Source organism: Lontra canadensis, unplaced genomic scaffold (genome assembly GCF_010015895.1).
Source record: "Lontra canadensis isolate GAN:19392208 unplaced genomic scaffold, GSC_riverotter_1.0 scaffold93, whole genome shotgun sequence".
Lineage (NCBI taxonomy): Eukaryota > Metazoa > Chordata > Mammalia > Carnivora > Mustelidae > Lontra > Lontra canadensis.
This window is the reverse complement of record NW_022631087.1, coordinates 5,387,328-5,410,070: the sequence shown is the minus strand read 5'-3', so window position 1 is coordinate 5,410,070 and position 22,743 is coordinate 5,387,328. Positions and strand designations below refer to the sequence as shown.

Sequence of the window (22,743 nt, the reverse complement as noted above, 5' to 3'; positions counted from 1 at the left end):
CTGTCCAGGATTCCCTCATGCCCTCAACTGCCTGGGGGTCAAAAACCTGAACTCTTTAGGGCAGACAGGGACATGTGGGACTGACCTCTGCCACAGCTGGCTGTCTTCTCCTCCCTTTGGGGCCTTGTTCTTGCGTGCCTCTGGGCTTGTGCCCTGCATGCCTTTCTTCCATTTGGTCAGGCACCTGTGTCACGGGTGACGATGACAACCATCACCACCAGTAACTGGACACTCAGTATCCATACATGGACACCATGTATGGAACTCAGCACTTGGCACAAACCCCTCACCATGCCCTTAAGAGGATGAGTAAACTAAGCACAGAGAGGTCAATGACTTGCCCATGGTCACACAGCTTATACACTGCAGAGCAGAGATTCAGACTCAGCGAGGTCTGGTTACCAAATCCATACTCTTAACCACTACCTTCTGTGCCTCTAGAACATACTCAGTGCTTGCTGTCATCCAGGCACCCGGCAGATTCTGGTGAGCAAAACCAAGCAGCTCCTGCCCTCAGCACATTCACGGTCCAGTGGGAGGTCACAATCGCCATCGTAAAGGTGCAAGGGATGTGACGGAAAAGACAGGGCGCTGAGCTAAGACAGGGTGTGAGATCTCATATGCCGACAGAAAGAAGGAAATGAGCCGGCTAACCCCGGCTCATCTTTTAAGACCCAAACCCCAGTGCCAGCCCCTCAGTGTATCTGCCAACGGTGTGGACTGTGTCACTGTGACAGTAATCCCATAGGGTGACAGTAACAGCAGGAGTAATAGCGACAAAATGACTGGCATTCACTGAATGTTAGCTTGTGCAAGCTGCTCAGGAGGCCTCCTCTCGGGTCACCTCCCCACAGTCCCTACCACGGAGGACTGGCAGCTGAGGTCCCTTGCCCAGAAGGGGAGGAGCGTGCGGCTCTGAACCCCTGCGCCTCTCTGCTCGGGCCCTTCAAGGGCTTACCTCTGCTGGGCCAGAGACTAGCGGCTCCTTCGGCCTTTGTGGAAGGCCAACGGCCCTCAGACTGCCTTGCTGCTCGGTTCGGCTCTGAGTCCGGGCCCCCCCACTCCCTGCCCCACCTGCCCAGATATCACATACTGTATTTCTGCGACTGTAAGCTCCCTTCCCCCTTTCCACTTTGAACCCCTCTCATATCGGGGTGGCTCTTACAAACGATGGCCTGACAGCTCAGTTGGGGCAGTTTTTTTCTTTTCATTCTCCGTGGTGTCTTAGGTTCAATGAAATGTGGCCTGTAAGCAGTGGGGGATGGCCTTAAAGGCCAACGACAACCACAGACCTGTCCTCACCCTAGGCTACGACCCAGCCTGGGGCAGGCTCCAGACCTGGTGGGGAGAGACGCAGTCGGAGTCAGCTGCCTGTGAAAAAATAATGACGTGGCAGGTCAGCTCGAGTGTCTAACCATCTTTCCATTGGAAACACCACCCGCTCAAGCCACTCGAAGGAACGAGTGATCCCTCTGCGGACTTCCTTCCAGGCTTTACTGTTAAAAAACACACACATATATATATACTTTTATATACTGGTACTGTGACTACGGCTTGTTTGTTTCTATATTTTATTTTTTATTTTCTTTTTTTTAAAGATTTTGTTTATTTATTTGACAGAGAGAGAGATCACAAGCAGGCAGAACAGCAGGCAGGGGGTGGAGGGCGGGGAAGCAGGCTCCCCACGGAGCAGGGAGCCTGATGCAGGGCTCCATTCCAGGACCCTGAGATCATGACCCCAGCAGAGGCTTAACCCACTGAGCCACCCAGGCAATAAGAATCCTATTCCTTACCTTATGGAGATATACTGAAATATTTATGAGTGAAACGATCTGATGTTTGGAATTTGCTGTCAGTAATACCCACCCTCTGTTCGCTTCCCTACTCCCTACCCATCCGCATCTACCTCCATCCCCTGCCTAGTGCCCCTTAGCCACTCCCCCACCCTTCTACTTGCTTTCTCTTCACCTTCTTCGGGCCCATCTCCCTCACATGCACCTCTTTGCCCTCCCATGACATTCTTGGAGCCGTATTATCTGTCCCTCTGTGGCAGGTGCTAGAGAGGCAGAGATGACCAGAACCCTGGTCCTAAAGTGGTCACGGATAACAGCTGGACAAACGCTTTCAGAGCTAAGTGACATGACTGAGGCCAGCTCGGGGTGCTGGAGAGCCAGGAGACAAGGCTGAAGACCCACAGAGGGAATAGGGAAGGTCTGAGCTGAGCACAGAGCACAAGGTGCCGGGCTGGGCAGGGGGAAAAGGAGGTTCTCGGGAGAGCAAAGGCACTTGCTGAATGAATGAATCGATGACGAGTCATGGAGGATGCTGGGAAGAAGAGGAGAAAGAGGGGCTTGCAGGCCAGTCTCAGGCACTGGGGACAAGTGACCCGAGGGAGGGAGAAAATCCTAGGGGGAGGGAGGCAGCCGGAGGAGAAAGGCGAGGCTGCTGAGATAGAGGGAAGTAAGCCAGCGGCCCAGGATGGCCCATCCCCAAAGCAGGCACGGACCTGTGCCAAGACCCCACAGTGGCAGAGACTGTGCAGTCTACCCTGCAGCCGTCCTCCCTTCCCCGCTCTGGACGCCAGTACTGTTCCCCTTTGCAGCGCCTGCTCCAGAAGTGGGCGAGCCACCCTGTTCAGGTCCCTGGGGGGAAGAGGGCTGTCTTCTAGACTGTGATGGGGAGACGCATCCTTCTGGAACACAGAGGCACAACTCAGGGAGGAGAAAGCCTTTTCTCCCCCTTCTTCTTTCCTCTCTTCTGGGAGGCTAGCAAGGGGACGTGGTGCCTGCAGCTTGAGCCCAGGTGGTGACAAGCTCAGGACAAACACCTGGGATGTTTAAAGTCACCGTTGAACACCCCAACTCTGCAACTTCAAACCAAACTCGGCTGTGGGACCTGAGCTACGCTGGGCCGCCCCAGGGTTTGGCAGGCGGGACTCAGGGTGGAGACCCAACCCAGGCCTTCTGTCCACGCCCCGAGGTCCTGCTCCTTCAGGGCTCTGTGCTGTGAGCGGGCCCACCTTCTAGGAATGTGCTCCTGCCTGTCTCCCCACCTTAAATCGTGCTCCTGAGTCCAGCTCAAGGTCAGCTCACCATGCGGGGCCTGCCTGGACCCACTGGAGGGCGGGCTCCTTCCCTCCTGGGGCCAACAGCATTTTCACAGGCCCCAACTGTCAAATTCTGCTTGGTGGGGCTGTTGAAAGAACTGCAGAATTGATTTCTTTGTTTCTGTCTCCCCCATTAGGCATGTGAGCTCAAGGGTGGAGATTATCACAGCTCAGGAATTCGGTACAGGAGACGAGACCCGGCCCCTGATAAACCTGTGGTTCATGTTTCTGAATAACTAACTGAATGAAGGATGAGGTCACATACACCAGGATAATAAACCTTTGTCACACTTTAATTTAAATGTAATACTCCCACCCTTCCGCCTCCATTGATCCCTTAGAAGCTATTGTGTAGAATCTAATCTTTCTCCCAATTGGCAGTCCTTTGACTACTTTTTTTTTTTTTAAGATTTTATTTATTTATTTATTTGACAGACAGAGATCACAAGTAGGCAGAGAGGCAGGCAGAGAGAGAGAAGGAAGCAGGCTCCCCGCTGAGCAGAGAGTCTGATGCGGGGCTCGATTCCAGGACCCTGAGATCATGACCTGAGCCAAAATCAACAGCCGGAGGCTTAACCAACTGAGACACCCAGGCACCTCTCCTTTGAATATTTTTAAAAAGTACCATGTCCCCCCTTAATCTGTCCTCTACACTAACGTCTTCAGTTCCTGTGACCGTGCCATCCCAGACGTGATCTCTAGAGCCCTGCCATTCTGACCGATCCCACTGGGGTGCAGGCCAGCTCAGCAGTCCTTCTGGAAATGCAGCAAGCGAACTCACTCAGCTGCCCACACTGGATACTGTATTTGTATTAACACGTTCTATGACTTTGTTAGATACTTATTAATTCCACCCTGTGGAGCTGACTCCTACAGAATTTGTCCTTGTGGAAGGCACTCACTCTCCACCGGCTACAGCTTTTCTAGTCTCCCCTGCAGCTAGAAGTGGCCAGGTGACGCAGGTCTAGCCAGCTTCTGAGCAAGGTTCTGCTCCCCTGTAAGAGGGGCAGGGCGGCTGGCCCGTTCACCTGAGCCTCCTGCCACACAGGGACAACTGACAAGCATGAGGATGAAACCAATATGCTAATGGGGGTGGGGTGGGGGAGAACTACAGAAAGAGCCATTACAAACAAAATCATTCTAGATGGATCCAGACATTTTCACTCAAAAGGAAACCCAGCACCCTCCTTTCAATTCTAAGGGGAAGCAATGAGGTGAAAAAGTTAGAAGAGTGGGATCTGGACAAAGACGAATCCCACTTTAAGTCGTGACTCACTGGCTGTGGGACCCTGAATGAATTCCCCTTTCTTTAAAAGAGTATTTATTCATTTATTTACTAATTAGTAAACTCTACCCCTGACGGGGGCTCGAACTCATGACCCCAAGATCAAGTGTTGCCTGCACTACCGGCGGAGCCAGCCAGGCGCCCCCATCCTGACTGAATTCCTTAAACTCTCTGTACCTCAGTTTGCCCCCTGCAGAATGGGGATAAAGTAAACAGTCACCTTCCAGGGCCGTGTGAGGAGGAAATAAGAGAATGCATTTCAAGTGCTGAGTATCCTGCCTCACGCACACTGATCATGAAAACAAATGTTATCGACTACCAAAATACCAATAAAAAAAGTTTGAAAATTTCAAGCACTCCACAAAATAGATTTTTTTTTTTAAGTAGGCTCCACATCCAGCATGGAGCCCAACATGGGGCTTGAACTCATGACCCTGAGAGCAAGACCGGCGCTGAGATCAAGAGAGGGATGCTTAACCGACTGAGCCACCCAGGCGCCCCAAACAAATTAGATTTTTAAATCACATACATAGAGAAGCCATTTCTTCTTGGCTGGCAAACTGTCTCGAGGCCTACGCCCCAAATGAACAAGTCTCTCCAGACCCAGCATGGAAAGTTCTACCAGTTTCCTAAGCTGCTGAGCCGTCCTTCCTCAAAACGCTGGCTCCCTCTCTCCTGCCATTCTGTAACCACAGGCCACAAGAGGAACTCTAAAATACCTTACTGAGGGCATTACTTCTGCAACCCACAATTTTGAAGTTCACGCAGCTAACTATAGCTGCTAACTGAAGAACAGCTTCAGTTACGAGGAAGACGGTTTGGTAAAACTGTCCGGGTAAGAAGGAGCAAGGCCGTGAAAGCAGAAGTTTGACATGGCTGGCCAAGGTGCCTGTGACATTCTTTTCCCTTCTGTGAGTGTAAAAGACGTTACTGACGTTACTGACAACACCCTCTCCCCTCCCTCAGTCCTTTCTCTCATCTCTCTTTACCTACTGAGAGAAATTCATTTTACTGGATTGGCTCCTGTGAGTGTGGAGGCTTGGCAAGTTCAAAGTCTGCAGGACAGGCCAGCAGGCTGGACATCCAGGGAACAAAGGCAGCTCGAGTCCAAAGGCCGTCTGCTGGTGGAATTCTCTCATCTGGGGAGGCCAGCCTTTCTTCTATTAAAACCGTCATTTGGTTAGACGAGGCCCACCCACACTATGGAGAATAATCTGCTTTACTCAAAGTCTACTGACCTCATTTGAAAAATACCTTCACAGAAACATCTAAAATAATGTTTGACCAAATATCTGTGGATACCATGGCCCAGCCAAGTTGACATATAAAGTTAACCACCCCAGAGTTTATACCACATCAACACAAACAAGTTGTCATTGAGTAGGGGACACCTCTGTCACTTCTTAGATTCTGTGGGTCTGAGCCTCATGTAGTCCGAAGGATTCTGTTCTCTCCTCCTCTCACCCTCATCCCTGGCTCTTCCCTTCCCTCCTCCACCTCCTCTACCTCCTCCATCAGGAGCAAAGCCCAGCTCCTCACCATGGATCTTACAAGGCAGTTTGGCTCTCCCTAGTGCTTTTCAGTGTGCTTCCCCATGTTTGCGGAGGCAGGAGTCTCTCAAAGCTTTTGTCATTTGCCTGGGGGACACACAGGAAAGGGCAGAGCTGGTACTGACACCAGATCTTCTGAGGCAGGATCCAAGTTCTGACCTTGTTCAGACTGCTGTCATCAGAGTGACCAATAGCGCTACACAGCATACATTAGGTGGGCTCAGGGGCAAACATGGACATTTTTAGAGGTGCACAGTTACTTTAATGTGGAAGAGAAAAATAAATATGAATTCCTTCATGATTTCTTGGATAGAATTACACAGGATGAGGTCATATTAAAAGTGGCGAGCCTGGGGCGCCTGCGTGGCTCAGTGCGTTGAAGTCTCTGCTTTCGGCTCAGGTCGTGGTCTCGGGGTCCTGGGATCGAGCACTACATCGGGCTCTCTCTGCTCAGCGGGGAGCCTGCTTCCCCCCCCCGCCCCCCGCCTGCTGCTCTGCCTACTTGTGATCTCTCCCTCTCTCTGTCAAAAAAAAAAAAAAAATCTTAAAAGTGGCGAGCCAATAAAAGGAAAACGCTATGAAAATAAAATGAAAGGTGACACAGGGCAGACATAAATCACAAAGGTGGTGCATGAGGGACAGAAGCGTGTGGAGTGCTAGCCTAGACATAGACCTCCTTGGTAAGGTGGTAAAGAGTTAAGTTGTCCTGCATCCCGTTTCTCATGGGAGGGGAGGGGGGGGGTGGCCCCATGCTAATTAGAAGACACTGAAGGTTTTGTTTGTTTGGGTTTTTTTCTAAAACCAGAAGAGCGGATATACGGCACTTTACTCTTATTTCTTTGAGCTCAGTGAGGGAATAAAAACTATTCACCAGTTCTATCCCCAGGGTCAGGTAGAGGCCTTAATTCCCAAGGAAGAATGGGATCCACCCCACAGCCTGAAACCCGACCTATGAAGGTGGCTGCCGTCAGCCAGTGACTGCTCATTGCCCAGGGACAGCACGGCCAACAAAGGAGCTGCACTAGAGCCATAGCCCTGGGTTGATACCTTGGCTCTGCCACGAATTTACACTATACCCCAGCAACGATGGTAACGCCAGTAAAGAAATCGCAGCAGCTAACAGCTATGGACCCTTACTGTCTGGCAGGCACGGGGCTGCGTGCCGCCCAACACGGCCAAACGGCAAACCCAAGGGATGTTGTGTAAAACATTCTTATTTTACAGATGTGAAACTGAAGGCCATGGAGGTTCTGTAACTTGCCCCAGGTAACAAAGCTGGTGGAGGCTGAGCCAGGACTCAGACCATTCGGTGGCACTCAAGTGCTCATCCTGGATGCCTAACCACGCACACCACACAGTCGGTTGACCCAAAGCCCTTTCTAGACATTGTTCTCTGTTGTCATCCAGACAGAGACGTGGACTAAGTTGGCTCCAGCACTTAGAGATCAGGGACTCAGAGCTTTAAGACCTGAGTCCCCTCCACCCCCAGCTGGGCACACTGTGGGAAGTAGGAGGGATTCAGACTTGGGAGGCCCAGGACAGGAACATCCTTAGGCATCCGTGACGTGGGGTTCTCCGGGACCCTACTCTGGGGAACACTGCCTTTCATCACTCTACATCTGGCCAGCTGGTCTGATCCAGGTCAGTGAACCATGAACGCACGGGCCAGTTAAGTCTGCTTTTGTATGGCCCACAAGTTAACAATGGTTTTCACATTTTTAAATGGCTGAAAACAAATCCAAAGAGTATTACTTCATCACATATGAAAATGATATGAAATTCACATTTTAGTGCCCACAATCTGACTGGAACACAGCCATGCCTATTCGCCTGCACACGGTCTACGCTGCTTTTCTGTTACAATGGCAGAGCTCAGTGATCACAACAGAGTCCACAGGCCCACAGAACTGTAGACATTTACTTTCCAGCCCCTTCCAGAAAGTTTGTGAATCCTGGGCTAGTTGCTCCTGGCAGCCACTGCGGGAATCCTCCTGACAGCCTCCCTCCCTCCGGCCTCTACCTTCACCCTCCGGCAGTGGGGAGCGAGCAGCAGCAATGCAAGGGGTGAGGGCTGCGTGTGCAGACCCCGAGTTCCACTCTGCTGACGTCGTTCTCTGCCCTCCAAGTCTACGGAGCCGTTCTACCACTCCTCTCCAGGCCATTAGTTCCTTTCTTCCCTCCAGTGCCTGCCCTGCCCTGTCCTCATCCGTCCCCTTGGCTGTTCCTCCTTGGTAGAGGGAGAACGGTGGTAGCATGTTGCAGACAAGCTATGGGCAATGGTGTGGGGACATGCCACAGTTAGGAGTGGAACTGGAGCTGGGCCCAGGTCTCCTGCCTCCCAGTTTGCTGTTCCCTCGACATTTCTTGAGCAGCGAGTCTGGCGTCCAGGTTGTCTCTCCCAAAATGGCCCTCCAGAAGGCCGCAGGTGTTCTCTCTACTAACACCTGGGGTCCCCACTCTACGATTCCTTCCTGTAGCTCTCCTGGCTTGGCCTTTGTGCATCCAAGGGTAGCTCTGCCTGCCTTCTTCCCCTCTCCCATCCATCCTGGGGCTCGGCTTAGAGATCCCTGGCATGTCCAGCAACCACCACCTCCAGCCCAAGCACTGGGGGCTGGTCCTCGGGGACAACCAATGTTGACAGCGTCTGGTGCATGTGGCGTGCTTTCTGAGTCAGCTGGGTCTCTGACTCTAAGTGCCAGGGAGGAGCTGATGGTCAGAAATGGGCAATGGGCTTCTTGGGTTGCCTTCTGACATCTGTCTATAAAACAACCCATAGGATCTGTCCTTTGGGGATACCGGAAAGGGTTTTAAAATCCTTGCAAGGAGAGAGCTGTGTCAACACCACTTCATACTAATGATGTGGAATCCTTTCAGCCACAGCCTGCTGCTCCGGAAGCTCTCCTATTGAATGATAAGGCTGAGTGACCCAGCAATGCGCACAGACTCACGTAGGTCCTAATCAGTAAAGCTAATCTGTGGGTAGAGCAGTAACTGTGGCATTTGGAGGACTGGACTAATATAAACTCCGAATATGCACTGATCAGCCAGATACAGCCTGGTGAGGGGTAGGAGAGGACGGGGGCTCTGGATCCCAACCCCAAGCAATTGTGAAATGCTATGTTCCCTCACACTTACTTTTGTGAAATGGTAAAAATAGCAAAACCTTACAGTATCACTGTGAATGTTTTGTTTTGTGTTTTTAAAAGATTTTATTTATTTATTTGACCCAGAGAGAGAGAGAGAGAGAGAGAGAGAGCGCGTCCCCAAGCAGGGGGAGTGGCTGGCAGAGGGAGAAGAAGCAGGCTCCCCAAAGAGCAGGGGGAGCCCAATGTGGGACTCGAACCCAGGACCCCAGGATCATGACCTGAACTGAAGCCAGTTGCTTAACCAACTGTTAATAACCATGTTAATAACTAGACATGGTCCCTGGTGCATGGTATTTGCTCCCAAGATGTTATTCTTTTTCTCCTTTCTTCCCTCCTACTATGGGGCCAGGGGCCATGCCAGGTGGCATAGGTCCTGACCAGTGAGGTCCAGTCCCTGCTCTCAGGAAATTTAGTCTAGCTGGGGAGAGACAGACACACAAGTACTACAGCATGGGCCACTGCTCTGTTAGCCTGCGATGGTGAAAATGATAAACACAACGATGAGGACAGCAAGAGCTAATGTTTCCCGCGCACTCACAATGTGCCAGGCGTTCTTGGGGGGAGAGGGAGTGGCCTGTTTCATTCTCACCACCACCCGGAGAGGCGGCAGTGGAGCCTCAGAGCCCAAAGGCAGAGAGTGAGGAAGCCCAAGGAGCGGGGGAGATGCAAGGGCACGAAAGCAATGGCTGGATCTGAAGCGGTCAGGAAAGAAGGAGGTGACAATGCCTGAGCGTTGAAGGAGGCACACTGGAGCAGGCCCCCAGGCAGAGGGAGCGACAAACACCAAGGTGCTTGGGTGCATGGGAGGATGAGGGCTTTGTGAATTGAGTGACACTCACCCCTGAGAAGCATCACCGGCACTCGCTGTGCTCGGGGATGTCACCTCTACACGGCCCTACTCGCAATAAGGGGATGGAGGTGGCACCCTGGAGGTTCTTTTCCTCCTCCAGTTTTCAGAACTACTAGGTCACCAATCATCACCACCAATCAGCAGTCCTTCCCTCTCTTTCTCTAAAAGAAACATAAGGAATACCAAAGGCATTTACTCAAATGGCAGCGATTTTTCATTTAATTCTACTTTTAGAGCCTCTTCAGCTTTGGTTCAAATCTCATGGGTTCTGGAGGGTTCATCACAGCTTCACTACCAATCCACTGGGGGCCTGGGCGAGTCACTCTCCTCCTGTGGAAAATGAAGGGGATGGGCTAGAATGGAGCTTTTCAACATGTGGCTTCCAATCCAGTGGCTTTAGCATCTCCTGGCAATTTGTTAGTAATGCATATTGTGGGGCTCACTCCGGACCTACAGAGTCAGAAACTCTGCCTTTAACAAGTCTTCCAGGGTATTCTGAGGAGAACTCTGAGTTAGAAGACCCCCAGGGTAAGGACCCTTCCAGTAGTAAAATTTGGTCTGGGCTCTAAGCTATCATAACAGTAGTATTTTCCCTGGGCAGACTGTTTCTTGTGACAGGCAGGCAACTCTCAGGATAAGAAGAGAAATTCTTTTCTTTGACAAGCTAAGACCCAGAGCCCAGGTGAGCTTTTCTAGAAAGGTTCAGACAATGTGGCTGACTTTGAAGATCAGGTTTCTTTCTTCTCTCTTTTTTTTTTTTTTTAAAGTAAGAAGTCTCAAAGCTGGCATGTGATGAAAGCAGTGCTATCTGTTTTTGGAGAAATAAAGATGAGGGGAGAGCCGTTTTCTCTTTTCAGCTCCAAAACAATGACTCATTGCCGGGTGTGTGTGGCCGGGAGCGGAAGGGTGTTCCTCAGAGGGCAGCTTCTCCTCTCTGGTCCAGGAGCTTTCTGGCCTGTAAAGAAATCCTGGACTTCCACCCCTCTCTTGGATAAATTTGATCACAAAACCTCAGAAGAGCCACAGATAGCCGTGGTGCCAATTACGTCACAGAGCTGGGTTGACAGTGAAGTGGATTTGGCTTCCAAGACAGTAAGAATGGAAAGAATGTCTAAAAGTTCCAATTTTCCTAGTCTGTACTGAACACTAACAGCCATCAAGAGGATGAAGGAAGAATTTCACAGTACTGGCCACAGTTTCCTAATTCGAGCGGCCCGTCCAGACTGCCCTTGGGGAAGTGTTAGCTGTTTGGGCCAGGGCCTGTGGTTCTTCCCCCTGTTGGTGCACAGCAAGGAGGACCTGTGACATCCACCGCTCAGCCATTTCCAGAGATTACCCACCCTCACTTGGTACCTTAGTAACAGAGGATGAGTATTACCACTTTATTTTATATAGCAAGCCCTTGTGCCAGGCACGGTTCTAAGTACCTCACAATTATTAACGTGTTGAACCTTCACAACAAGCCCACAAAAACAGGGACCATTAATATACCCTTAATTACAGGTGAGGAAGCAAAGATGCAACGTCACAGAGCTAGTAAGTCTCCCGTCCGCAGGGGGCAGGAGAGTCAGGATCTGGGCTCTAAGTGAGCCTGTGCCTCGGGCCAGGCTGCTTGGCCCACCCCGCCACCGAGAAACGAGGGAGGAGGAATCAGGTGGTTCTTGAGGTCGCTTCCAGCTCGGGGAGTCTGCGACCGTGCGGCCGACCTGCTGCTGGTCTGGCAGGTTCGCCAGCGTCTGGCCGGGCCCCGGGCGCAGCAGGGTGGCCTGGCCGGGTCCCCGCAAGTCGCCAGCCCAGACGCCAAGCCCTGGAATCCTGGTCCTGAGAGAACGGACTTAGAGCCCTTCTCCGGTATCCGTGTCCCGAGAGCCTGGCAAGCCAGGAGGGAGTGGGCAAGAGCCCAGGCGCCACGACCCGGGCTGGGAAGGCGACGAGGGACACAGGCCAGGGACCCCCAAACGGTAAAACCAAGCAGCCCCTTCCACCCCCAAAACTTTCTCCCTGGATTCACAACCCCACCAGCCACTCATTGGCTGAGCCCCGGCCGCCCGGACCCGCCCTCCCTCTTTAGCGATTGGCTGGAGGGGGCACCCATCACAAATCAAGGCTTCTTAATGGACCACGGCTTTTGTCAATCAAGGTAGGCGGGAGGCTGGGCGGGGCCAGGTCGGGGAGAGACACGCTAGCCTCGTTCCCCTCCAACCTCCCTCGGGAGGGTGGCTTGGGACCTGGAGGCGCCCCGGGGGACCGAGGCCGGGTGCGGGGCCCTGCGGCGGGGCTAGACGGGCCTCCGGTGACTCACCGATGCGCTGTCCCACCGGAGAGCTGAACGGGTTCCCCAGGAGAAAGTCCATCGCCGCGGCTGCCACAGCCACCAACCGGGGGAATCAGCTGACAGCAACCGCCAGCGCCGCCGACCTGTCACGTGACGTGCCGGACGGTCCGCGAGGAGGCGTCCGTGGAGGCGGGGCGTAAGGGAGTTGAGTCCCCGCCCCTAACGTGGAGGGTAGGGCGCCCGGAGGCGGAGGGCGATGACCTCACTGCCACTCATTCGGCGTTTGTGGACTCCACGCTCCGCGTAGGCCTGGGGCGGGTCTGGGGGGCGTGGCTTAGGGATGCCACGCCCCGGTGTTTTTTTAAGGGCGTGACCTACCACTCGAGCGCTTCTGTCAAGCAGGGTGTCAGAGCAGGGAAACGACTCGGATAAGGTTACGTAGCAAGCTCAGACCAGTTCTCACTCTAGTGACCTCACCAGACTACAATGGGGCTGACGGCATCGTCTGGCTTATTGTCTCCCTGCCCTGATAGAGTTCTTCCTATCTGATGTCCACGCCTCCCTGCGGCAAGTGCAAGTTGCTTGCCCCCCACATTCACTTATCTCAAATTGGAGGCCAGCACCAGGGGACTGCTAGCCCTTGACACAGAACCAACCCAGTGATCTGCAGCGATGAATGGGCTAGAGCCCAGAGTGGCAGAAAGCACCTGGATGTAGCTACAAGTGGGGCCTGGGACCCATCTCTACCATTTACTGTGTGATTCGGCCGGCGAGCTTCCATTTTCTCCAGATGCTGGAATTAGATCAAGGACTGTATAACTTTTCTTATTTTTTAGGTCACAGGCTCCTTTGAGAACTTGAAGAAAACCACCAACCTTTCTGAAGAAAAAAGTGTAGAGATACAATTAAACTTCAGGGACTTTCTGGGGTCCCCGAAGTACAGCAGTAGACCCCAAGTTAAAAATTTCGAGAATCTCAAAGGCCTTTCCTAGTTTTAGGCTTCTAAGATTTTCTTCAACCTTCCTATGTACCACATATTAGATCAGATCTGACCTTTTATGTTTTTTTCTTTTGATCATATGTTGTCCAAAAGATATAATAACCGCTGCTTTGGTAGTCTGGGCTCCTGCAGAGCATTTAATTGGTCAGTTAATTGTGACTTTTTAATTGGAAAGGCTAGTAGATTGTACAAATTTAGGATGATGGAGAACCTAAATTACGACTTAATCACTTACTTATGTTAACTTGTTTGAGCAGCCACAGGGGCTGGTAGCTTTACTGCACAATATAAGAACTTTATGGAAGTCATGTACCCCTGCGCTGGGAAGTGTTTTAATAAGGCTGATGAGACCTATTCATAAATGCCCTTCTCCCCACTAGTCTGGCTACCCTGTGAGGGCTGGGATACTGTCTATTTTCTCGCCACTGTTGTCTAGCATGGTGACTAATACATGGAAATTTATTTATTTTTAAAGATTTTATTTATCTGAGAGACAGAACATGGGTGGGGGGAGAAGCAGAGGGAGAGGGACAAGCAGAACTCCCTGCTGGGCAGGGCTAGATCCTAGGACCCTGACATCATAACCTAAGCCGAAGTCAGATGCTTAACTGACTGAGCCACCCAGGTGCTTAAATCAATCTACCAAATCATGGTATTTGGATTATAAAGGTGGAATGTACATTAACATGACTTCCATGTCAGGGACCTTCCATGTATTTCTTCATTAAGCATATTGCTCAGTTGTAAGGAGGTTATTTTAGCATAAACTTCTTTTGGATTCTTCCATTAGCAACCTTTAACATGCTCATGTTGGTGGTGATTTATCTGAATGAGGTGCCTGCCTCCTTGCACCACTCTGGTTTCAAGTGATTATGGACAGATCTTGGCTTTATTGACAAGAATAAAACAGCCACAAGTTGTATCCTTCATGGTGAAAATGCAGAAACAATCCACATACTCCCAAACAGGCAGTGGAATCCTATCACCTCCATGAAAACAGAATACTATATAGCTCTTAAATTAGAAATATGGGGATTTGTCAACACAACAGATAGGAATGTAAATGGCAAACATTAAGTGGAGTACAAAATTGATTAAAACTATGTTTTAAAAGTGACTGCTGGGGCGCCTGGGTGGCTCAGTCGTTAAGTGTCTGCCTTCGGCTTGGGTCCTGATCCCAGGATCCTGGGATCGAGCCCCGAATCGGGCTCCCATCTTGGCGGGAAGCCTGCTTCTCCCTCTCCCACTCCCCCTGCTTGTGTTCCCTCTCTCACTGTGTCTCCGTCAAATAAATAAATAAAATCTTTAAAAAAAAAGTGATTGCTAAGGGGCAACCAGCTGGCTCAGTTGGTAGAGCATGTCACTCGTGTTCTCAAGGTCCTGAATTGAAGCTCCATGTTGGGCATAAAGCACATTTTTAAAAAAATATATTTTATTTGACACAGAGCATGAGCAGGGTGGGGGGGGTGGTGGAGGGCAGACTCCTGCTGAGCAGGGAGCCAGATACGGGGCTCAATCAGGACCCTGAGATCATGACCTGAGCCAAAGGCAGAGGCTTTAACCCACTGAGCCACCCAGGCACCCCCTTTCAAGTCCAAAAGTCAAGATCCTCTGCCTCCAAAGTTGACAGACAATAGCATGATAAGGAAAGTGAGGCCCGTCTAGTGAAAGCCAGCCGGGACAAGCAGACATTTGAACAATGGAAATGTCTTGGGTAGTCTTCCTACGATTGCATTTGCTCAGGACTGTGGATGAAAGAGGAGGATTCTGATGGATTCTGTACATGAATCAACTGTGAAAGTGGTTTGGGGCAGAAGAGAGCCTAGGCCCTGGGTCAGCAGTACCAGTGTGCTGCTTCTGGCTTTGCCATTTACTAGCCGTGTGACCCGAGGAAGTGCACTTTTCTGCATCTCTCTCATTTGTAAAGGGGGGTAACACTCATAAGGCTTAGTGGGAGGATTAAGGGAGAGAAAACATGCAAATCACTCTTTCCTAGTCACTCAGCAGTCTTGGTCTCTTTCTTGTAGCCTCTCCATAGGAGGTCAGCCTTCCCATTGATTGAATATTCCACTATTTGTGACTAGTAACACCTTGGGTTTGCACTGTAATTTTTACCTGGAGAGGTCAGATATCCATATATTAAATGTTCACAGTGTTACTAGACACTTATGTCAGGCTGGCTGGCCACAGGCTTGGGGGTGGGAGTGACCTGAACACTATTTTACTGGTGGGACTTCAGATGCCCATTAAGGACTAAGTGACTTACCCAACATCACTCATTAAGTCAGGAGAGGGCTGAAACAGCATGAAATATATCCCGTCTAAGCACACAGTTCACATGTGACCCTTAATACACAACTGCTACTTTCTTGTGTTAGGCCAACACATGGTGTACACACAATTTCATTTATCAGTGAACAGAGCTTCTCTTATCAGAGGCACTGGTTTTTAGCTTGCAAGAGAGAGAACATGAGACTCTACAATGTAAAAGTGAATAGAGACAGAACAAGATATATGTTATGAAAATAGCTAAGATCAGAAACTTGGCCTCTATTCCAGACATATTTTTCTTTTTAAGAAAATCAGAGTGGGGCAGAGGTGGAAAATGACAGTTTTTACAATTTCATAGCAACTTGGTCAGCAACAGGGAAAAGATACCTGAGACTGGACTACAAATATTAAAAATGTGATTTTTAATAATATAAGTACAAAATTTTATTTCTTTATACAACTGTAATGGGATTTGGATCAAACCACTAGAATTTATTTAAAAAACAAAATAAAACAATGATATAAAAACTGCAATAAGGTCTGAATCCAAAGTTTTTCCTCTAGTAGTACCAAATTCCACAAGGTACAGACTATTATACAAATGTGTACAAATTTAAATACAAATACAATAGAGTTGGGGTTTAAAGGAAAACAAACAAACAAACAAAAAGTAGGTCCTCATCAGGATTTCATTAATGTGCACAAATGACAAGGGTAGGATTGACTTCTTCCATACTAATCCGTGTCTTCAAGGCCCCTCGTTGATATACCCTGTGTCAAACAGGAAACTTCCATGGGTACAGATGAGGCGTGGCACAGGGTCTAACACACAAAATCAAACCCAGATTTCTGCTCTTCTTGATTTTGGTTCCCAAACATACCCATTTCCTTGTGTTTCCCCAATTAAACTTCACAACCGCTCTGAGCTGAGGGCCGGATCAGCAGCCAGAGTACAATGAGGAAACAAAGCCCCGGGACCACACCGGTGGGAGGAGGGAAGGGATTAAGCCAGACGCAGGCTGGCTGCATGGTCCTCAAAGATCTACTTTGATGCTGTCGTGCTCCGTCTAGGCCCGGGAAGGAAAGCACAGTTACCCTGGAGCTTGGTTTTGGCAGGGAATCTCACACCAGATTGAAAAACAGCTCTGAAGTGCTCAACTGTCTTCTTTGGAACTGGGAAGCAAAAGTCTAGTTCTTTGGAAAAATGGGCAGCTGCGAATGGTAACATTCCTTTTAATTATGCTTTCTTGACATTATTGAATAATAAAGCATTAGAATCCCGACATAATGATTCCTTTTTGAGGCACGATACCTTAAAATGTGGATGATTTGGAGTTTTCAGAGACCAGAAGAAAGACGGAGGGAAGAAATGACAAATCTGCATCTTCCACATGCTGTTGCTGGTGGAGACTTTTGTTATTAAATTATATATACAGAAATTTACAGGATAAATTAAAATCTAAGAGATTCTAAAGAGTTAAATACACATAATTAAAACACATTCACACGCGCACATAAATAAACCTACATGAGAATCGAGTACTTTTTTTTGCAATTCACTTATGTGTGGAATGCAGAACACTGGGTATCTATCTGTCCACCAGGGGAGCCAACGGGATGAACCCAAGAATCATGCTGGGCAAAGTTCATCTTCCCCAACCATCCAGCAACTAAGCAGCAAAACCTGTGAGGACTCAGTGACTAAGCTAATGCCGCCGATGGAAGATACCAGCAATTAGTTCTGCAGATGGAATATTCTGGGTCATCTCACAATATATGCAATTCAACTTGTGCAATAACTTTACCCTCTCCAAGGTGTTTTAGGCTGCTGGGGCTCACGTAACTCCTTGGCCCCTACTGAGGCTGCTAATGGTACCAATGATTACAAGAAATTTTGAGACACGGACACCTGTGTAGCAGGAATTGGAATGAACCCCCTACGAAGTTCACCTAAGCCACTGCAGTAACTGTAAGATGGGAATGATTTCATCACTTCCTACCTAGGTCACTTCAAATTGAAAGGCTTTGTATGTTTAGTCACCTGGCATCTTCCCATAATCTTTCCTATTACATTTCCGACTGTAAGACAGGTAAGGCAAATGGTCAGTGATGGGTCTGGAGGTACAACTGAGTTTGGAAAAAAATCACATTTTAGCTGTCCATAAAGAGATGCCCTTGGCACCCAGAACAAGCCCCCAGCCCCCAAGTTACACTGATTTTTAAGGCAGATTTATCCACCACAGGAGAAAAAAGAATCCCAAGCCCATATTCATGCCAAGGTTTCTTCTTGGCTAAACCTTTGCCATTTCATAAAATTATTAAAAGCAAAGTAGTTACAGTCCTATGTATATATTGTACATTTTATATATATATATATACATATACATATATATATATGTATATATATAAAAATTTAAAACCTACACCCGGAGGCCAGTGAAGGGATCTGGAACAGTCCTATATACACAAACCAGCAATGGGGGAGGATAAGGTCTCTGTCCCGGGACTCCTCGCTGTCACAGTCCAGGCATGATGTAAGCAATGTTGTCTAGTGTGTTTGACTGCAAAATAAGAGAAAAGGTTCAGCTGAAGAGTACTCTACCTTAGTTCCCCGAGACCTATTTCTTTGTCAGGGGAGAGAGATGAGAAGGGAACCCGAGAGTTAGAGAAAGCAGCGGGAGTGTGAAGCTGGCAGCCTGTTCTCTGCTCCGCTAGAAGCTTCTCTACTGGCTCTTTCCCATTAGTCGTTGTGGGCAAGAGGCAGAAGACTCCTGTGCTTTCTTTGTGTGCAGAAGACCAAACAGGCCACAGAGGAGTTGAAGCCCTTCAGGGCTAGAAGGCTTCCCTCCAGAGGACTGTGTAGGGAAACGGCACGCTTTCTAGCTGCGCTGGAGGCATGGCCTGCACTCAGCAATACGGTAACGTGTTTGTGGGCCAAGGGACAGAGGGCGTGCCATCTGCCAGGAAGCCATGTGAGCCTGTGTCTGACAGAGCTCGTTAAGGCAGGGCCTCTGTGGCTCCCGAGGGGTCTGGCTGAAAAAAATCCAAGGACAACTCACCAAGACCTGTTTGGGACAGCCGTTCAGCTCAGGTAGTTGTGTGGTCAGACACGCCAAGGGGCCAAGCGCGCAGATGATGGAATCCAGAAGCACTGACAAACTGCCGGACACGGCCACCATGCCCTGAAAGGAGAGCAGGAAGGGAGAGCAGGTTGTAACTCGAGGCCCACTCCTGATGCTCCCTCCACGTTCTGGTTGCTTTCCTCACATTGTTCTTTAAGTCCTGCCAGTTCTCTGCAATTTGCAGCAGAAATGAGAAGGTATCTGCTTTGATAACTCTGTAAGTTGTTTAAAAAGAAAATTTTCACAATACGTTTCCAGGTTCCTTTCTATATTCCTAACTCACCCTCTGTACGACCTAAGGTCAGTCACTTAGACTAACCTACTCCAGAGAGAAGATCTATGGAGTTCATGTGTGCAAAAGTACTTTTCTTTTTTTTTTTTTTAAAGATTTTATTTATTTATTTGACAGAGAGAGACACAGTGAGAGAGGGAACACAAGCAGGGGGAGTGGGAGAGGGAGAAGCAGACTCCCTGCTAAGCGGGGAGCCTGATACGGGGCTGGATCCCAGGATCCTGGGATCATGACCTGATCCGAAGGCAGACGCTTAACGACTGAGCCACCCAGGTGCCTGCAGAAGTACTTTTCTTATGAACTCCATGAATATAGCTCAAATGTGATAACGACGAAAGTTCTATAGCCCTACACACTAACATGTGACACACACATACGTGTACTTCTCCACCTATGTGGCTTTTTGATAGCTGACGATACCACTTTTCTGGGTTGAACTGTTCACTCTCAGAAAGAAGTAAATTGAGTTCATGTCAAATTTTAATATCTTGCACAATTCATAATGTCCCCCCGCTTCTGTGATTCAAATAGATAAGAAATAAGACTGCTTGCTGCCAGGGCGCCTGCCCAGCTCCAGTAGCACCTGCTTTATCTAGAGGCATTGTGGGACTATGCCAACTGGCCAGGTAGCACAGCAGAGTCCTTCAGAGAATGAGCTCTGGGCTCAGGACCGCTGGGTCCCCAACTCATGGCTTCTGTCCTGGGGCAAGATGCTTCTTATGCTGTGCTGTAAATGAACCTATGCAGAGGGGATTAAGGGAAATAAAAGGTGTAAGGTGCTTGGGATGGTCCCAGTTACATGGTAAATACTCACAAAGTACCAGTAGTTATGATTATTACCAGCATCTTCGCCTCTCAAACTGCATTTCTAACTGCCTGCTAGGTCTCTGTGTTTCCAGATCTCAACATGCCATAAAGTGAGATCACCTTCTCTCCTCCTAGAATCCTTTCTCTGCTAAAGTCACCACCACTCACACGACTGTCCAGTCTCAAGGCCTTGCCATCGCTGACTCTTCCTTCCCCCTGTCCTAAGAGGCTCCCCTCACCTCTTCCCAAGGGAGGCTATGCAGCAAGGGGTTAAGATTAGCATGGACCTTGAGGTCTTGCCACCAAATTCAAGCCTCTGTTATAGCACTTGGGGCTGAACTCCAGACCAAGTTACTTAGCCTCTCTGTTCTTCCCTTTTACAGAAACACAAATTCTGCCCTATAAAGATTTGGTGTTAATTACATGAAAGAATCCACCTGAGGCATCTGAACAAAAGCTGGCTGAGGAAGCAGTCAACCAGTTAATAATTAATAATATTATTCCAGGGGAGCCCATGTGGCTCAGTGGGTTAAAGCCTCTGACTTTGGCTCAGGTCATGATCTCAGGGTCCTGGGATCGAGCCCCGCATTGGGCTCTCTGCTCAGCAGGGAGCCTGCTTCCTCCTCTCTCTGCCTGTCTCTCTGCCTATGTATGATCTCTGTCAAATAAATAAGTAAAATCTTAAAAAAAAATTATTCCATTAGTTTGCCCTAGAGTTAATTACAGTTAATATTTTATGTCTGACTCTCCTAATGAATTATAAGCAACTTGATGGCAGGAATCATGTCCTATTCCTTTTTATATTCTCTCAAGAACTACTGGTATTCTGCACACAGTAAGCCCTCAATAAGTATATGCTGAATTATTCAAATCTTTGTCATTTGTGGACTGCATTACTGCTATATAACTTCTCCCCAGTACCAGTCTCTTTTCATTCCCAATCTGAAATAGAAGATATTTCCAGAGAAAACCAAATGCAAGCTCTGATCACATCTCTCCCTACTGAAAACAAAACAAAACAAAACAAAATAAAATACCCGCAGTTCCTCCATAGCAGAGTATAAACATTTGAGAACATTTGAGACCTTCTGTAATTTGGGCTACAGCCTTAATTTTCAGCCTTCCTCCACCTTACATGTTGGATGTTCTAGATTTTCATCATTTTAGCAGTAAAACCCTTTTTTTCAGATAAAACCTGATGTGGAAGAAACAAAACAAATGAGCAATGAGAAAACAAAGAGGGAGATGGGGCGCCTGGGCGGCTTAGCTGGTTCAATGTTCAACTTTTGGTTTCGGCTCAGGTTGAGATCTCAGGGTCCTGAGGTCAAGCCCCACGTCAGGGCATCGCACTCAGTGTGGAGTCTGCTTGAGATTCTCTCTCCGCCTCCCTCTGCCCCTCCCACTTGTGCTGTCTCAAATAAATAAATGAAATCTTAAAAAGAGAGAGAGGGGGGCAAACCAAGAAACAGACTCTTTTTAAAAAAATTTTTTTAGGGGCGCCTGGGTGGCTCAGTGGTTAAGCATCTGCCTTCAGCTCGGGTCATGATCCCAGGGTCCTGGGATCAAGCCCCGCATCAGGCTCCCTGCTCGGTGGGAAGCCTGCTTCTCCCTCCTCCCTTTCCCCCTGCTTGTGTTCCGTCTCTTGCTGTGTCTCTCTCTGTCACATAAATAAATAAAATCTTAAAAAAAATAAAAAAAAATAATTAAAAAAAAAGATGTTATTTATTTATTAGAGAGATGGAGAGAGAGCACGAGTAGGCAGAGCAGCAGGCAGAGGGAGAGGGAGAAACAGGCTCTCCACTGAGCAGGAAGCCCGATGCGGGGCTTGATCCCAGGATCCTGGGATTATGACCTGAGCCGAAGGCAGCTGCTTAACCAACTGAGTCACCCAGGCGCCCCAAGAAACAGACTCTTAACTATAGAGAACTGACAGTTACCAAACGGGAGGCAGGCAGGGAGATGGGTGAAATAAGTAATGGGGGCTCGGGAATGCATTTGTTGTGATGAGACCAACTGATGTATGGAGTGTTGAATCACTATCCTGCACACCTGAAACTATTATACTGCATGGTAACTAACTGGAATTTATTTAATTTTTTTAAAAAAGGTTTTATTTGTCAGAGAGAGAGCACAAGCAGGGGGAGCGACAGGCAGAGGAAGAAGCAGGCTCCCTGCTGAGCAAGGGGCCTGATGCAGAACTTGAACCCAGGACCCTGGGATCATGACCTGAGCCAAAGGCAGACACTTAACTGACTGAGCCACCCAGGCATCCCAACTAACTGGGATTGAAATAAAAACTTACAAGAAACTCTGATATGGAATCTCAATATGCAAAACAGATAGAAGATCTGGTTAAAGTGGGAGTGGGGGTCTACGGCCCCACTGGGGCTCCTCATCCATCTCTGTGGAAGACTCTAAGGTCAAGAAACAGATGTGCACCATTTTCTGGTTTTGAAAGGTCTCTCTCCAAAGTCTCCATGAGACAAAACCCTCCAGATCCTTTCTGGCCCTCTTATAAGGGCACCTCCCTTTGACAAAATCTCTCCTGACTCCCCCTAACTCTCTTTGTTCTCTAGCTACTCTCGCTGTTATCAGTTCAGCACAGAGCAAAAGAGGGAGAAAGGGTTAGGAGTAATGGACGCTGGGCTCTGCCACAGTGTGTCCACTTGTAACAGTCACTTAATTTTACTAGATTCCTGGTATCCAATCTCTAAATGAGTGACTTGTAGACATCAATGTTCCTTAAAGCATAGTATGTAATTTTAGGTAGCATATAGGTGAACATATATTATTCTGACATACCCATTATGATGTACTATATTAGAAAAAAATTAGAATATCAGACTTGTGATATCAAGGATATGATTGTGAAAGCATGGATAGATTTAGTCAAATAAAATTATAAGGTAAATAACTGTGAGTGGTGCAAGGAAACTGCAAAATTGTGAGGATGTATTCAAGTGGCGGATGTCTGCGAAAAAGCAGACTGGAGAGGGACTGGGAATTACTGCTAATGGGTGTGGAGTATCTTTTGGGAGT

General features: G+C 48.7%; 2 protein-coding genes across 6 annotated transcripts in view; both read right to left on the bottom strand.

The window, feature by feature from the left end:
• TOM1 (target of myb1 membrane trafficking protein) overlaps positions 1-12,389 on the bottom strand; it is a 42,160-nt gene extending 29,771 nt beyond the window's left edge. Inside the window, exon 1 of one of the 2 annotated variants that reach the window (XM_032836542.1) lies at positions 12,240-12,389. In XM_032836542.1, the coding sequence (XP_032692433.1) occupies positions 12,240-12,291 (52 nt within the window). In that variant the 5' untranslated portion in view covers positions 12,292-12,389. The remainder of the gene's footprint in view (positions 1-12,239) is intronic. The other variant, XM_032836543.1, reaches the window with a different exon arrangement.
• Positions 12,390-15,888: 3,499 nt separating this feature from the next.
• The window catches only part of HMGXB4 (HMG-box containing 4), a 31,732-nt gene continuing 24,877 nt past the window's right edge, over positions 15,889-22,743 (bottom strand). For all 4 annotated transcript variants that reach the window (XM_032836541.1, XM_032836538.1, XM_032836539.1 and 1 more), the window contains 2 exons: positions 18,543-18,665; positions 15,889-18,044 (listed from right to left, as the gene is read on the bottom strand). In XM_032836541.1, the coding sequence (XP_032692432.1) occupies positions 18,000-18,044; positions 18,543-18,665 (168 nt within the window). In that variant the 3' untranslated portion in view covers positions 15,889-17,999. The remainder of the gene's footprint in view (positions 18,045-18,542; positions 18,666-22,743) is intronic.